The 17600-nt window shown below is 38.4% G+C and overlaps 1 protein-coding gene across 1 annotated transcript; it reads left to right on the top strand.

The window, feature by feature from the left end:
- Nucleotides 1–847: 847 nt before the first annotated feature.
- LOC125019027 (mas-related G-protein coupled receptor member A4-like) lies at nucleotides 848–10834 on the top strand (the record flags this gene model as incomplete). The annotated part of the gene is made up of 4 exons (XM_047603531.1): nucleotides 848–972; nucleotides 1586–1691; nucleotides 10092–10285; nucleotides 10402–10834. Coding segments are annotated over exons 1-4 (858 nt in total), but the record flags the coding sequence as incomplete, so codon positions are not given.
- Between the last annotated feature and the right edge of the window lie 6766 nt (nucleotides 10835–17600).

Below are 17600 nucleotides of genomic sequence, written 5' to 3'. Positions count from 1 at the left end.
TTCATATGTGGGACAAATAAACAATATCTTATGTCTGATCACTTTAGTGTGTCCGTGCAGTGAGTAGCAGGAAAAGAGAATCCTCATCATCCATGTTCAAACATTCATTCTGTTTCTATCTCTCGGAATAAAGATGAGAACAGAAAACAAACTCAGCACTTTCTACATTCTTTATTCATGCATGAAACGTGAGGAGAGGGAAAAAGGAACCCCACGCTGTGCTCCAGTGGGGAGTGCAGTGTGGGAACACATAAAAACACCTCAGCAACATAAGCACATAGCAAGTACATTTTACAACACGAAAAACTTGGGACTTGCAATGGGGGGGTGCAATGTATGCAGGAGTTCTTGTATGTGTTGGCCTGGAGAGTTGCTTCGCCTGGCATCACAATCTTGGTGACTCAGTCCACAGGATTTTCATAGGACAACACAGCAAGTTGCCATGGAGACAACCTTGATCGGGTCCCAGACAGAGTCAACAATCAGCAGATGTCCGTGGGAAGTGGGTGAAGGAATACAAGAGTGTCTCACTGCAGTGATCTTCAGGGGGAGATGTTGTTCCAGCAACGGCCTTAGGCCTTGACCGAGGCCGGTGCTGTGAGGGCGCCGAAAGCAGATAAGATTGGGATTGTTTGGTCTTGGGGTGAGTAGACGCATTATTTTACATGACTGCTCTGTTTCATACATTCTGGTCTCTGAATCGATCCATTGTCCTTTGCAAAGTCAAAAGCTTCTCCATGATGTTATCCATATTGTGGTCACCATTCTTTGATTTCCTCGATAAACCAGGGCATTGCCTAATCCAATCAGCAAAAGACTTGAAATCATCATGGTTCCGAATAGGTAGATGTCTTCAATGTCCTCCACGGAAAGAACCACCAGGCACACGACCAGCCACCTCTTCCACGTGTCCATCTTCAGTCAGTCAGCTGCGAACGTTCCGGCAGGACAGTCCGGCTCCTCCGAACCCAGGTTTCTCGTCGAGACAATTGTGTCAATAACGTTGAGAGACCAGTTTATTAATTCCATGATTTTTTTAGTATTGAGAGCAGTGCAGACAGAGTCTCTCAAAAGTATAGACAGTAGACAGACGGGACGAGAGGAGCAGGGAAGATAAGGAAGAGGAGAACCTAGTCGTTAAGAACCTAGAGAACATCCCATCGATGATGATAATGTGATGCAGACATATACGATTTATAAATTCACAAATTCAAATATCCAGTGCAAATATTAAATATTCAAAGAAATAAGCTGAAACAAATCCTCAAACTGGATTGATAGAAAGTCTGTTGTATGAATTTGAAGTGTTAAATGATTCTTGGAAGATGTTTCCGTTTAAAAGAATGTCTGCTGACGTTTTTCCTGATTACTTATGTGATATTGATCCTATCTGACTAAATGTATCACTTCCTCATATGAGTGAATTTGTTCATGTGAAGCTTCCTGCGTGTCACAGGATTCAGGATTTACACTGAACAACGGAACATTTCAACATCAACACGTCATGGAACGAAAGTTGGTAGCTGAAACTGTTGTTTTCATCATATGATTACGCCAACTATTTGCAATTCTGCCCTGCTCATAGCTGCTATTTTGGCAAAAGTGCATTGATCTTATATGTTTCTACATGGATCATCGTCTGTATCAGTCTTCCTTTGACCCCACTGGCCATCTACTCACTGTCTTCTCTGGTGAGTCCATTATAACAGATGTGTGTATTTGATTATATGATTGTGTTTGACTCGGCTGTGTGCTCGTGTGTGTCTCATTCCAGTGCATCGGGTTTCCAGCCCAAACTAAGAGACTTGGCTACTCCTCTCCTTCACCGCCACCTTCACCTGCACCGCACATCATGGGAAGCCAGCTCCCTCTCCCCTTGCACTTGATTCACCGTGTCACAAATGAACTTGCTGAACTTGGGACTGTTGTGAGCCTGTGTCTGCTTTTGGGTATGATCGCTGTTGAAACCGTAACAAGTTACTCTTATTTCTTAAGTCGCTCTCAGCCAAGAATAACTTCCTCCTGCCGTCATCTGTTGAGGCAACTGTAGACGACTGCAACGATTGACTAGAAAGAAATTTCAACACAGCATCTTGAGAAAAACAAGAACTTAATCATATTTGTTGTTTGCTTTAGTATTTTCATGCAAGTACACAACTGTGTGTGCTTCACAAACACTCCACACTAAAAAGTAAGATTAATCACAATTAAATATCATTCATTTTTCAATCTATATTAACAGCGTGCACTGCAGACTGAGTATTTTATCATATATCATTATTAAAATGTTCACACCATTACACAGATTCATACAAAGTAAATACTGAAGCTGTATGGTTTATGTTTTCGAGCTATGGTCATCTTTCAAAATCATTCAAAGTCTCAACATCTCAAGTATAAAAGCCACAGCTTGGATATTTTTTATCACACATGGCCAAATTTGTGTATCTTACAAACTGAATGACTTGTCTGCTACTACTACTACAAAAAAGGATCAACTGTGTGGTTACTATGCCGATCAAAGGGTTAAGATCTCTGAAATAATGAATGAACAGCAGTAAGAACTTCAATGCTTCATGTTAACATTTTGTTTAATGTCACATTTATACTAGAAAATCCAAGGACATATATAATATCGTCCTCTTCTAAATACAAAGGTTTCACAGTTTGGACAGAAAACGGCAGAATTGTTGTTAGTTTCATAAGTGTTAGCAACATTGTTAACAACAAAATGCATTACTAACAGGAGAAATGAACACTGTCATTGGAGCTGCTAACTTATTGCAGTCGCAGTGTTTCTGGCAACAAAACTGATGGCATCATCTTATAACCCACCTCTTATGCGTCAACAGTTTAAAAGCATGTGGCAATAACTACTGTCAATGTAACACACGTCCACACTTTTTTTTTCATCCTCTTGTTTTCTTTCTTTTTTGTGTCCTGAGAGGTACGTTGAGGTTCGCTTCATTTTGCCCGGCAGCTGCAGCAAGGTAGGCAGCCCCATTAGGGAGACTCCCAATGTGTCGTCATTTCAGTGTCCAAGGGGGTTTAAAGTTGTGTCATTTGATTACCAGCTGAATGTCAGCAGTCCCCGGGAGGCCCCCTCCAGCCACTAGCAAGCTGCCGCTATAAGGGGGGCCATCATTGACATTCAGTGTCAATGATGGTATTCCTCAGCTTTGTTAACCGTCTTCTTCTTCTGCGACCTGAGGCCTGTATCACGAGGCGAGCTCAACTTATCCAGCTCAACTTATCCACGGTATCACGACGCTCGTTATCAACTCAGTAACGTAACCCAGGTTTGTCTTGTAGTAAATCGGTGAACGTGCATTTATAAGGGCGGGTTCCAAGGCAGCAGACCAATCACAAGCATGAGCGTTGGTAAATCTCACCGTAAAGTCAAACACCGCGGCTGCATCGAAGAGACGCCATAAGGCATGGTAAGGGATTGCAGGTTGCAAAAATTTCACTCAGTTTACATTTAACGAAGCCATGAATCCCACTCACTGCGCTGCATAGATGAAATCGTGTGCATGACAATTAGTGTCATTCCCCCCCAGATGTAACTCTAGAGTAAAAAGATAAAAACATCATTTTATCTTCTTAATTCTATAATTGTTACCTGGGCGACAATAAAGCTGGAAGCTGATGCCACAGTTACATCATATCAATGTCAGATTTTTAGCCTGAATGAAATGATCCTGATTCTGAGCTGTGTTTGAGCTTAGCGGGGACAAACGGCTAAAACATCCTCTTCTTTGTGTGATTATCTCCTGGAAGATGCGTTCACGCCATAACGCTCTTCTGGTGATTTGGGTTCCAATCCCAATCAGGTTTTCAATGAAAGGACACATGATTCTTTCCTGAACAGCTGATTGGCCGGTGGGTGGAGCCTTTTATCGGATTCAGATAAATGCTGAAAGTCATCCGGACCCGAACCAGATTAGCTGTTCAGAGTAAGTTACCATGGTAACGTAGCTCCATAAGAATGAATCTAGCTTCGTTAACCCTGAAATTACCTCAATAAGCCTGTTATCCAGCTTCTTGATACAGGCCTCAGCTTTCTTGGATGTTTTAAATTCATATGCCAGCACAGCATTTTGTGGAGCATGTGCACACTCGTTATCCCATTGTAGTCCGATTAAGCGTATACATGCCGTAGAAAATTGAATTCCAATCTCCTTATCTGGGTGTCTTAATCAGACAAGGAGAACTCTGATTTTAGTCGGAGTAACGTGTTTGCATGCACTTCCAGTTGTCCAGTTAGAGTGACAATAAGGCAAGAATTAGTTTTTTTGTTTTTTCAACGTGCATGTAAATGTACTGATTGATATGGATCAGTTTCAGCTTGTCTCCCTTTCCAGCTGGGGCCCTAAACAATTGCCTCGTTTCCCTGTCCACTTGCGACGGCCCTGAGTGGCTGTCAAGAATAACTCAGAAATCTTCTTTCATCTTTATAATTATGGTCTGTTGTCCAGCATTGGCTCCATGGTGTCTTACTCCCCTTTCTCATTTTCTCATCACCTACGCTTTCTTCTCTTTTCTTTGCTTCCTCTTCCATCTGTCATTACAGCGCAGACAAAACTAAACCACCAGGTTTGAGTTGTGTAACCCTGCACCAGCGTATAGTCTCTGGACTGTCAGTTCAGGGGGTTGAGGTTTTGCTAAAGTCACAGCAGCAACTTATCACACTGATAGAAAGTTTTCCTCCTGATAAATATTAAGAAAACCGAACCACTAATTAGGTGAATAATAGTTTTATTTTTAAAAAAAGGTGCAAAGGAAATTCTCCCACATCTTATTTTAAATACTTCAAGAACAGAAAAGGATAATAGCCGAATATATAAACATTTACAGTTTCCCTTGCTGAAATATTTAAGTTGATTTTTATAAAAACAGTATGACCCCACAGCTTTTAGTTTTGCCCAAGTGCCAATTTGTCATCTAGTTGCTTTCCTGACCAAAAATCTAACTTCCTCATATGAGCAGATTTGAATATATGAACCTTCCTACATGTCACATTCTGCTGTAGACTGTTTAGATGCAGAGGACAGAACCAACACCAGTGAGATTTTTAGCATTTAACTTAAATAAATAGATTAAGAAATAACAAAGTTAAATATATGAAAATAAATACTGAAAATGTGACAAAGCAGATTTGAAATGTAAGTATGAAGAATGTGTGAAGGGAGTTGTCAGGTAGGAGGTGTTGAAGTGAGGACCCAGATGCAGGACTAAAGATGAGGCAGGGAGTTCAACAAAAAGTATTTAATAATTAACAAAAGGCCCCACGCAAGGGAGGAAAATCCAAAAATCAGAGAAAAGAGTCATGACATGGCATGGATACGAAGAATGTGGGCATGGAAATGAGGAACTTGGGTAACATAATGACACGACAGAACCAAGGCAAAGGCAGGGCTGTATATACACAAGAGGGCTGACAAGACACAGGTGAGACGCATGAGGACAATCAACACAGGTGAGACCAATAAGCAATCAACACACATGAGGAAACACAACAGGAAATCAAGTACTTAACAAAATAAAACAGGAAACTAAAAATGTGGCACAAAATAAAAGACAGATCCATGACAGAAGTATTCAGATATGTTACTTATGAACATATACTATTGTAGAAAGAGACTATAAAGATAATATTCCAGCATGGAAAATATAGTTGAATTAAAAAGTTAAAAACTGTAACATGTTACTGTTAAGTTGGCTGTGACCTAGTGGTTAGAGAAGCAGTTTTGTGTCTGAGGTTATTGGTTCAATCTCCTCTAATGCCCCAGGGACTGAGGGTCCTTGAGCAAACACCTAAATTCTCCATGACTCAGTGGATGTGTTCACTGTGTGTGTTCATGTATGTACATATATACAGTGGTGGAAAAGAATTTTTTAGCCATGTTTTTGTGAAATAGAAGCAGTTTGTCTCCCAAACGTTCATTTAAAACTGTTACTTGTGTTTACTTGTGTTATCTTTGTCTTGTATTTACATTTGTGATAAACATGCAAAACAAATGAAAAAGTAAAATACACCGTTACAAAAAAAAAACACCTTTTCACACTGTAGGTAAAATAAAACTGCTGTTTATGTTTTTACAGCGTTCCTGGGAAAAGATCTGATTTTATGAACACTGATCACACTGAGTCTCTGTAATTATAAATTCACACAAACAAAGGTGCAACATAAAAATAAAGAAGATGAAACAAAAACATAAATGGATATTGACAGAAAGTCTGTTTTAAATGATTCTCAGAGGATGTTTTGCTGAAATAATTGTGGGTTGAAATCTATTGTGATGATTCCTGTGATCATTTTCATTATGTTTGACCTCATATCTCATTTCTCTTTTATATATAGAGAAATATATACAGTGTGGAATGCAAATTAAAATAGTTAAATGTGGATGCTGCCTGCCCACTTTGTTCTTGTGTGTATAGGGCTCAGCCACATTTTGTCAGGTTGTAGGGTTAGTCTCTCCCAAGGAAGATACACCTGGCGCCACAACCAGGTTCTGAAATGTTAGCAGCTGCAATTGAGGAAAAACAGATTGAAGCAAAATTCCCCAACTGCTAGAAAGGAAAAAAATAAGCATATTATGTTTGTTCAGGAGGGAGATAAGGCAGACCAGTGAGACTCAGGCATAATGCAGGGCAGCTAATGTGGGCGGAGCCTGGGAGCTGAGGACCGTCCTAGTTTGGTGGCTTGAGCGTCCCACAATCAGATAGCCGTGACCCTCAAAAGACCGGACGTGCTGTTGTGGTCTGAGAAAGAAAGGATAGTGTATTTTGTGTTAGAGTTAACTGTCCCGTGGGAAGACAGACTTGAAGAGGCGAATGAGCGAAAGAGAGAATATATTGCGGATTTGGGCATCAGAAGGGAGCAGCGAGGCTGGAGCGCCCGTGTGCGCCCTGTTGAGGTCTTCTGCCGTGGATTTGTTGCGAAATCCGTTATTACTCTCCTGTGTGAGTTGGGCATTTGTGGAAAAGAACAAATTTCAAAAATAAAAATGAATAAGTCCTTTGGGACTTAGACTTTACGCGACAAACAAAAATGTACAAAAACCAAAGCTCAGGCTAAAAAAGACGACATTTTCAGAACAGATATGACAGATAACATCGATTATGCAAAAGACATAAAGAATAAGGATCTTACTAAAAACCCAAACAAAACTAAAAACTTTAAAACAAAAGTTAACTATTCCCAGAGGGCTCTGGTTAATAAACCCCTGGGGAGTAGTGTTTTGGAGAAACCGGACCTCGCCTCAAGGCAATTTGCATACCGATGCTCCTATCTATCTAACTAACGGGAATTATAACTGAGAGGTTCGATCCACGTCCCGTTGTGGCAAATACAGTTTGGAATAATTCACGTAAAACAAACATTTCATTATTGCTAATGTTAATCAGTAGGCCTATGCATGAAGCATTGATACAAGACAACCCCCAAACTTAGTCTTGACTATTTTAAACAAGGAGGCTAAAAACTAAATAAAAGGGGAAAGTGAAGCATGATTACTAATATTCTCTAGTATTTATCTTGGAGGATGTTTTGTTGAAAACTATATTTGCTGATATCTGTCATAATGATTCCTGTGGTCATTTTAATTATATCTGCCCCTCATTTCTCATTTCCTCATATGAGCAGATTTGATATACGACCTTCCTACATGTCACGTTCTGCTGTAAACTGTTTGGATGTAGAGGACAGAACCATCTCACTCCAGGTAGTCCCGGGCGCCGACAAGTCTCTTTCTCATCTGTGGAGGAGAACAGTACTATCCACTTTTGCTTACGCGCCAAGAAGTTAATTTGTGTTCTTTATGAGCGATTAATTGTTCTTTAATCCCTGGAATGCATCATTTTTACCACCTTGATTTGGGTTCTTCAAGTTTAGGGCAAGCCAACATCCACGTGAAAGTGTGAGAGGCCCCAACCCTCCTTTCTGGTTGCTGCAGGAAAGATTTGTCTCTGCTACACCGGCATCTGCAGCACAGAGGAGGTCATTTGTTACCATTAACAGAGATGTCTCTGCGCTGTGGTGTTCACAGAACCCTGACTGGAATTTTTCAAATATGTTGATCTGATTTAAGAAGGACAGAATTAGATTCAAACTATTTTTTATAACACCTTAGATAAAAAAAAAAAGAAAGCTTAGAAAGTAGTCTAATATCTTGAGGAGTGGCTGAATTGTAATATGAAACCAGGAAGGGCCAAACACCTTTTCACACTGTAGGTAAATGAGCTGCCGTTTATGTTTTTACAGCGTTCCCGAGGAAAAGATGTGATGTATGAACACTGATCACACTGTGTCTCTGTAATTTATAAATTCACACAAACCAAAGGTGAAACATAAAAATAAAGAAGATGAAACCAAAACACAAACTGGACAGTGATGGAAAGTCTGTTTTAAATGATTCTTGGAGGATGTTTTGTTGAAATAATATTTGTTGATATGTGTCATGATGATTCCTGTGGTCGTTTTAATTATATCTGACCTCATATCTCATTTCCTTATATGAGCAGATTTGAATATATGAACCTTCCTACATGTCACATTCTGCTGTAGACTGTTTAGATGCAGAGGACAGAACCAACACCAGTGAGAGAAACTCATTCAGGTGAGATCTTTTTAACTTTTAAAGGTAAATATATAAAAACATCTCACATGTAGTGATTATTAAGAAATAACAAAAAAATTAAATTATGAAAGTAAATGTTGAAAATGCGACAATCAAAGTAGCTTTTAAATGTAGGTATGAAGAATGTGTGGAGGAAGTATTTCACTTATGTACATACACTATAATAGAAAGAGACCATGAAAATAACATTCCAGTATGAAAAATATAGTTGAATTAAAACTGTGACGCGTTACTGTTCAGTTGGGTTCTGCTCAAGGTTTTTTCCTGTTATATTTTAAGATCAGGTTTTGTAAAACGTCTTGAGACAATTTGTTTTGTTATTGAACACTATAAATCAAATAACACTGAATCGTGCTGCTACTCTGATATTCTCCTACTTTGCAACTAACATGTAATGACAATATAAAATACATTAAAACAAAACAATCTTGTCATCACCTTATACAGTCACCCCAGTGACACATACAGTAACATTGCCTTAAGTAACCGAGAACAAGCAAACTGGTGGAGTGGGGCTGTATGGGGTGAGTAGATGGAGTGTGAGCCTGCAGCAGTGCAGAGTCCAGTGCATTGTTCTTGTGGCAGTTGTGTTGAATTGTGGTTGTGAACAGTAGTAGATGTGAGGACGGTGTTTTTTTAAACTGCTGGAGGAATGGGAACAATAGAGGTTAAGTTTTAGGTGTTATTAGGGCTTATTTGTCCTAAGTTGATGTTATTTTACCGAGTTGACTGTTTATAAAGAAGCTAAGTACAATTTTCATAAAAAACAACAGAAAAGTTATTTTATTCATTCATTCATCATTGACTGTTCACATACGTACTGAACACCTTCATCCTGCAGTTGTTTCTTTCTTCCTCCTGGTTTCTCTCCAACATTTATACTGAACTAAAGGTATACTGTGTTCAACCTACACCTCAAAGCTTCATGGACATCACTGAATGACTTCAGGCAGATAATCTCTCTAATCTCTCAAACACCAGGATTCAAACTGAACAATGGAATATTTCAACATCAGCACCACATGGAACGAAAGTTATGAAGAAATCTACAACAGCTTCAACTACTATGAACACAACTTTATCTGTACTGCACCATTGGCTGCTTTACAGGCAAAGATGCATTAATCTTATATGTTTCCACAATATTTCGTTATCTGATCAGCCTTCCTTTGACCCTACTGGCCATCTACTCACTGTCTTCTCTGGTGAGTCCATTATAACAGATGTGTGTATTTTATAATGAGTGTCTGTGTACAGTCTGTCAGTAAATGATTGTCTTTGACTCGGCTCAGGTGTAAACGTCTTGATTCATTGATTCTGGTTCTTAGATGGAAAATGTCTCTGACTGCAGTTTCTGCTCAGAGCCACATTTTCATATTTGGAGGAGGTGAAGTTCAGAACATGTTAACAACTGCTTTAGTTCCTTTTACCAATGTTTTCCTGCAGATCAGAAAGGATCACGGTGCTCCAGTCTACGTCATCAACCTCCTCATTTCTGATCTGGTTCAGCTCCTCTGCATGATTGTTTGGGTGGCTAAGAAGATTAAATTAGAGACAAAATTGTGGGAAACTTTCATGATCATTTACTGTTATTGTCTGGTGTGCAGTGTTGGCTTCATGGTGTGTATCTCCCTAGAAAGGTAACTATCTGTCTGATCCAGTTTGTGTGTATCTACGTCTGTGTCTAACCATTTTATTAGTCTATAATTCTGATGCTCCTCAAAGACTGTCTATGTGTGTCTGTCTTTCATTACAGGTATTTGCTCATCGTCTGGCCGCTGTGGTACAGATTCAGAAGAACCATCAAGACGTCTGTGGTGGTCTGTGCCCTAGTCTGGATCCTTCCTCTTGTTTTTCTCCTCCCATTGTATTACAGTTTTGGTTTTCTGACCGCACAAGCCATCGTAGGTGCCTTGCTCCTCCTCCCCCTCCCTCTGTTCATCTTCTCCCTGGGTGGGACTCTTAAAGCCCTGTCTGCATCCATCAGTGTCTCCTCTGATGAAAAACGAAGAATTGTTGCAGTTTTGGTCGTAGTGCTGCTTATTCACACAGTGATTTTCCTGCCCCCAGTCATTTTTGCGTTTGTGATAAAATTCACAGACATAATCAGCAATGATCTCCAGCTTGCGTCCAACATTCTTGTTCAGTTGAGTCCTCTTGCGGACTTGATTTTGTACATTTTCATGATGAAAGGAACCACAGACAAGATTTTGGCCTCACTGTGTTGTTGCAGGATGCAGCTTCAGGAATCACCAGATGAACAGCATGAACAGCAGACAACATGTTCACAGTCAGCTTCATGTAGGCAGGAAGTAGAAGTTTCAGTTTAGTTGTTGTAGTAGGAGGCAGTGGCCAGCAGGTGGTGCTGCTACTGTCATTTCTGACTGCAGAACACAGAGATCCAGGCAGAAGTTTCTATTTTAGTTTAGTATAGTTTAGTTTAGTTTAGATGTACACTCAGTCATGTCCATACCCAATGATAATCAATACTTTTTTATAATTAGTTTTGTGTTGGACTCTTTAACATCAATCTTCAAAGAATTCTATGAGAACACACAACTTCCTCTCAGTTCATACACACTCTGTCTTTCATGAAACAATTTCTGGATATGTAGTGGTAGTAGATTAACATGTACCTTGTACATCAACAGTGATATTTTGAAATCTACAAGTTCATTGAAATTGAGTATTTGACAAGTTATGAATAATTTGTTTGTGGTTTCCTGACAATCAACTCTATTGATGATTCTAATTGCTATTTTCTGAAGCAGATAAATTGGATTAGTGATCAGTAAATAGTGTATAATAGTATGAGGGGTTTAATATGATGTTGTAGCAAATTTGTATTAAGAATTTCTTCATATAAGATTGCAAGAGACATTTGATATTTTCTTTTTAATATTTTTTTTTTCATGTTTATCTGTCATGATTTGTACCTTAATATTATTGTGGATTTCCAAACATCATATATTTAGTTTTATTTACTTTTTCCTGTCAATTCATTGTTTCAAAATATCTAATTCAGTTTCCACAGAATCCAGAAGCAGTTCAACATTTTTACTGGAACAAAACAAGTTAGTATCATCTCAGAATGAGACAAAATTTAAGAAATTAGCCACATTACAGATATCATTTATGTACAATATAAATAATCTTGCACCCAGTACTGATCCTTGCGGGACACCACATCAACCTGTAGCAACATACTGATACCTGTTTACCAGGTTAGTAATAGTTAATTAATCCATTTAGTGCTTTCCTCTTATTCCATATAATTTCTAGCTTGTTCATTTTTTTATATCAATGAAGATACCTGCTGTATATTCTTTGTTGTTAATTGCTGTGGACATTTGTTCTGAGGTCTATGGCTGCCATGTTTTTTGTTGAAGTAATCAAGTCTGTCAACAAAAACTTTTTTTTTAAGATTTTTAACAACTGTGGTAATAAGGATATGACTCGATAATTTGTTAAAGAATGCTTGTCTCCATTTTTGTAAATGGGAATGAACTTTGCAATTTTCATTTGATCTGGAAAAATGCCTGTTTGAATTGATTGATTTTGAGATATAAGTTAGTGGTTTTACTATGCTATGGATGATATATTCTACTAAATTCATGCCAATATCATTGTAATCAGTGTGGTCCTCTGATTTTATTTCATTGCACAAATAATCTGCTTTTTTTGGACTGCCTGATCTTGAACAACCTTCCACACTGTATATACAGAATGTCCTTATATTTCTATTTACCTCTATATATTTTTCAGATTGCTATAATTTAATTTGTATATTATTTCAAAAATTTAAACATTGTGTTTTAGAAGCAGGAAAAGAGAAATGTAATGCTTCCTTGTCTGAAAATACTTTCATTTGCTCATCATCCACATTTAAACATTCAGTCTGTTTCTATCTCTGGGAATAAAGATGAGAACAGAAAACAAACTCAGCACTTTCTACATTCTTTATTCATGCATGTTTGTTTAGTTGATGTTTTAGTAGAAGATCTCACAGACTGATTCATATTGATGATGATGATGTGATATTTATAGTGACATTGTTCAGCTTGATCACTGAAACACAGTCTTAATGTGATAATCACTGACAGCTGATCATGGACTGACATATTATATTTATTCACCTCATATCTGATACCTCACTTCCTCATATGAACAGATTTGCATATATGAACCTTCCTACATGTCACGTTCTGCTGTAGACTGTTTTAGATGCAGAGGACAGAACCAACACCAGTGAGATATATTTTAACTTTTAACTTTAACTAAGATAAGGTGATTATCAAGAAATAACAAACGAAAAGTTAAGTATAAGAAAATAAAGGTTGAAAATGTGACAATCAAAGCAGATTTCAAATGTGGGTGTGAAGAATGTGTGGAAGAAGTATTCAGACATGTTACTTATGTAACATGTACTATAGTAGAAAGAGACTATAAAGATAATAATTCCTGCATGGAAAATATAGTTGAATTAAAAAGTTAAAAACTGTAACATGTTACTGTTAAGTTGGCTGTGACCTAGTGGTTAGAGAAGCAGTTTTGTTTCTGAGGTTATTTGTTCAATCTCCTCTATGTCCATGACTGAGGGTCCTTGAGCAAACACCTAAAAGCTCCACGCTCAGTGGGATGTGTTCACTGTGTGTGTTCATGTATGTACATATATACAGTGGTGGAAAAAAATGTTTAAACCCCCTGTTTTTGTGAAACAGAAGTAGTTTGTCTCCCAAACGTTCATTTAAAAACTGTTACTTTGTGTGTTTACTTGTGATATCTTTGTCTTGTATTTACATTTGTGACAAACATGCAAGCGAATAAATAAATAAGAATCCAGGAAGGGGCAAAACCCTTTTCACACTGTAGGTAAATGAGCTGCTGTTTATGTTTAATACGGAGTTCACCAGGAAAAGTTGTGATGTATGAACTCTGATCACATTGTGTCTCTGTAATTTATAAATTCACATACACAAAAGGTGAAACATAAACACAAACTGGAAAGTGATAGAAAGTCTGTTTTAAATGATTCTTGGAGGATTTTTTGTTGAAATAATATTTGTTGATATCTGTCATAATGATTCCTGTGATCATTTTAATTATGTTCTGACCTCATATCTCATTCCTTATATGAGCAGATTTGAATATATGAACCTTCCTACATGTCACATGCTGTCATTTCAGGATTCACTTGCTTTGATAAAGACCTTTTTTTTTCTTTACAAAAAACTTGTTTCGGTTTGGACCAACATCATAAATAAACCCACGTGTGTCCCGTAGCTCTCAATCACTGGATAAAATTTATTCAGCCTCACTCAGCCTCAATTACAGGAAATGTCACGCACCCAGGTGAAGGTGATTTCCTCATCAGACTGCCAGTGATGCGGGTAAAGCCTGCCTCGCGCATTCTCTCAGCGATTTGGCGGTAGACGGCTGCAGGTTTGTCTTTTCAAACAGCCGATTATATGCCTCTCCTATGACCATATATCGAGGAGGCAGTGCATCTGTTCTGTGCCACACTTAACCCACGGCCCCATTCTTGGTATAAAGTAGAAATGAATGAATGAATAAAGCGACGACTTCCGCAATCTTCTTCAGAAAATTTGGCATTTAACAGTAACAATGGAAGCCATGTAATCCAAAAGGGCTATCAGATTTTGCATTTGATTCTTAAAAGTTGCAGATTGCATTCACAGAACAAACGAAGGTACCAGGGTTGTTGCGGACTGGTGCGGACCAAACAAGTGAACCCAGTCCGAGCTGCAGAGGTGGTCCTTGGTTCACTTGTTTGGTCCGCACCAGAGTCACTGATTTGTATTCACACCTACCCAAAAAGTCTGCACCAGAGAAAAGGTCCGTTTCAAGTTGACTAAACGAGCCTTCAGGAACACCAGATGAACAGCATGAATAACGACAGCATGTACACAGTCAGCTTCATGTAGGCAGGAAGTAGAAGTTATTAGTTTAGTTGTTGTAGTAGGAGGTAGTGGCCAGCAGGTGGTGCTGCTGTCATTTCTGACTGCAGAAACACAGAGATCCAGGCAGAAGTCTGCTGCATGTTGCCTCCTTTTAAAGCATCTCAATCACCAACTGTTGTAACAGCTGACACTGAGACAGCAGAGATCCAACAAGTAAGAGTTTCTCTCTAAAGCTGAGCGTTCTGCAGGGTGAAGTTTCTAAACCAGAAGAGGAATCTGAATGTGTCATTATCAAGTTGTTTTTTTTTATAAAGTGATAAATTAAAACTGCTGTTGTCATTTATTCAATAAAGGTCTATTGAGTGATCTGCTTTCCTCCATTGATCCTCAGTGGGGAACTTTCTCTCCATTTAACCATCCACTGGTTCACACAGCAGTTTGTACTCTTGATTTTATTTCTTGCACAAACAATTTTTTTTGCTCTGCTTTATCTTGCACAATCTATTCCTGTCTCTAGTTATATGCTTCAACTATATCATATTACCATTCTTAGCAATTTGAATTCCCATTCCACATGTATAACAGAATGTCTTTATATTTTATTTTTCCACTGTATATTTTTGAGTGTTGTTATCTCTTTTATTTCTTTTCATATTTGATATTTGGTTTTATTGTTTTTTTTATTTCTTGTCGGATTCTGCACACTTTGTGGACAAAATAAAAATGTCTTATTCTTTTAGTTCTCATGTCCATATTTTTGTCACACTTAAGGTTTAGATCATCACACAATTCCTTTAAAAACTGTTACTTGTTTCACTTGTGTTTATCTCACTTTACTTTACATTTGTGATAAATATGCAAAAAAAAAAATAAGAAACCAGGAAGGGGCAAACATTTTTTCACACTTGGAAGGCAATATCAGCAAGTGAAATACTGTAACCCTTCTCTACATATACATTTCTGTCTGTAGACTGTTTAGAGCATGAGGACAGAATCACAGTGGAGGAAACTCATCAGAGTGAGATACTTTTTTAACTTTTAACTTTTTTAACTCAGAAAAAAAGAGATAATTAATAAATTAACGAAAAAAAAAAAGTATTCACGAAATGTTAAATCATTAAATATTCTATCTTGAAAGAGACTATATAAAGAAAATATTCCAGCTATGGAAAATATAGTTGAGGTTTAAAGTAAAAATCTGTAACATGTTACTGTTAAATTGGCTGTGATCTAGTGGTTAGAGGAAGCAGTTTTGTTTCTGGGAGTTCTATGTCCATGACTGAGGGTCCTTGAGCAAACACCTAAAAGCTCCAAAGCTCACTTGGATGTGTTCAGTGTGTGTGTTCATATAGTGTATATACAATACAAAATTGTGATGTGTCATCACAATTTTTCATAGTAAACATATTTCTAAATGTGCTGTTGACATGGAATTTTCACCAGAGGCCTGTATCAGGAAGTGAGCTCAGATTACCCGGGGGTTACTCCCAACTTATCCAGCTGAACCTATCCACAAAAAATGGCAATCTGGATAAGCGGTATCACGACACTCGTTATCCACTCAGTAACTTAACCCAGGTTTGTCTTGTTGTGAATCGGTGAATGAGCATGTATAAGGGCGGGTTCCAAGGCAGCAGACCAATCACATTCATGAGCGTTGGTTCTAGAGCAAAAAGGAGCAAAGACTGATTCTACTCAAATATGAAGAAAAAGTAAATCTCACCGAAAAGTCAAACACCGCGGCTGCATCGAAGAGACGCCATAAGGCATGGTAAGGGATTGCAGGTTGCATAAATCACTCAGTTTACATTTAACAAAGCCATGAAAACCACTCACTGCGCTGCATAGATGAATCACGTGTATGGCAATTGGTGTCATTTCCCCGGATGTAACTCTGGAGTAAAAAGAACGTGGGAGCAGATAAAATCCAAGCACAAAACATTATTTCATCTGGGGAGTAGGATTTCTTATTTTCTATAATGTTATATGTGCTACAATAAAGCTGGAAGCTGATGCCACAGTTACATCATATCAATACATCAAGTTGTTGGCCTGAATGAATGATCCTGATTCTGAGCTTAGCGGAGACAAATGGCTAAAATCTGCTCTTCTTTTGGGGTGATTATCTTCTGGAAAATGCGTTCACGCCGTCTTCTCATGATTTGGGCTCCAATCTAAATCAGGTCTTCAATGAAAGGACATGTGATTCTTTACTGAACAGCTGATTGGCCGGTAGGTGGAGCCTTTTATCGGATTCAGATAAATCCTGAAAGGTTACCCTGACCCGAAGCAGGTTTGCCGTTCAGAGTAAGTTACCATGGTAACGTAACTCGATTAGAATGAATCCAGTTTCGTGACCAGGGTTAACCCTGAAGTTACCTCGATAAGCCCGTAAACGTGCTTCGTGATACAGGCCTCGGGTGTTGGTAACAACTCAATTAATTTACACATAGAAAGAAACCAAAACAAATAAGTTCAGAAATGACGTTATGTGTAATACAGAGGAGAAAAATATTGAACACACTTACTAATATTTATTTAATCCTTTGTACAAAGCCTATGTTGGTAATGAAGCTTCAAGATGCCTCCTGTATGGAGAAAACTAGTCACAGGCATTGTTCAGGTGAGATTTTGGCCCATTACGTGGGCCTTTTCTACGAACTCTGATTTTTAGTTCTGTCCATTAGATGTCCAGTTGGATTCCAGTCAGGTGATTGGCTGGACCGTTCTAGCAGCTTATTTCTTCTCTCTGAAGCCAGTTGAGGTTTCCTTGGCTCTTTGTTTGGGATCATTGTCTTAACGAAATGTCCAACCTCGTTTCATCTTCATCATTCTGGTAGATGGCAGCAGATTTTTCTCCAAAATGTCTCGGTACATTTTTCCATTCATCCTCCCTTCAGTTATATGAAGTTTGCCAGCATATGCAGAAAAACAGCCCCACACCATGATGTTCCCACCTCCAAACTTCACTGTCCGTATGGTGTTTTTGGTGTGTTATGGCATCCAAAGAGTTCCATTTTGCTCTCATCTGACC

This window comes from Mugil cephalus, chromosome 13, assembly GCF_022458985.1.
Source record: "Mugil cephalus isolate CIBA_MC_2020 chromosome 13, CIBA_Mcephalus_1.1, whole genome shotgun sequence".
In the NCBI taxonomy this organism is placed as follows: Eukaryota; Metazoa; Chordata; class Actinopteri; order Mugiliformes; family Mugilidae; genus Mugil; species Mugil cephalus.
This window is presented reverse-complemented; position numbering and strand designations above follow the sequence as displayed.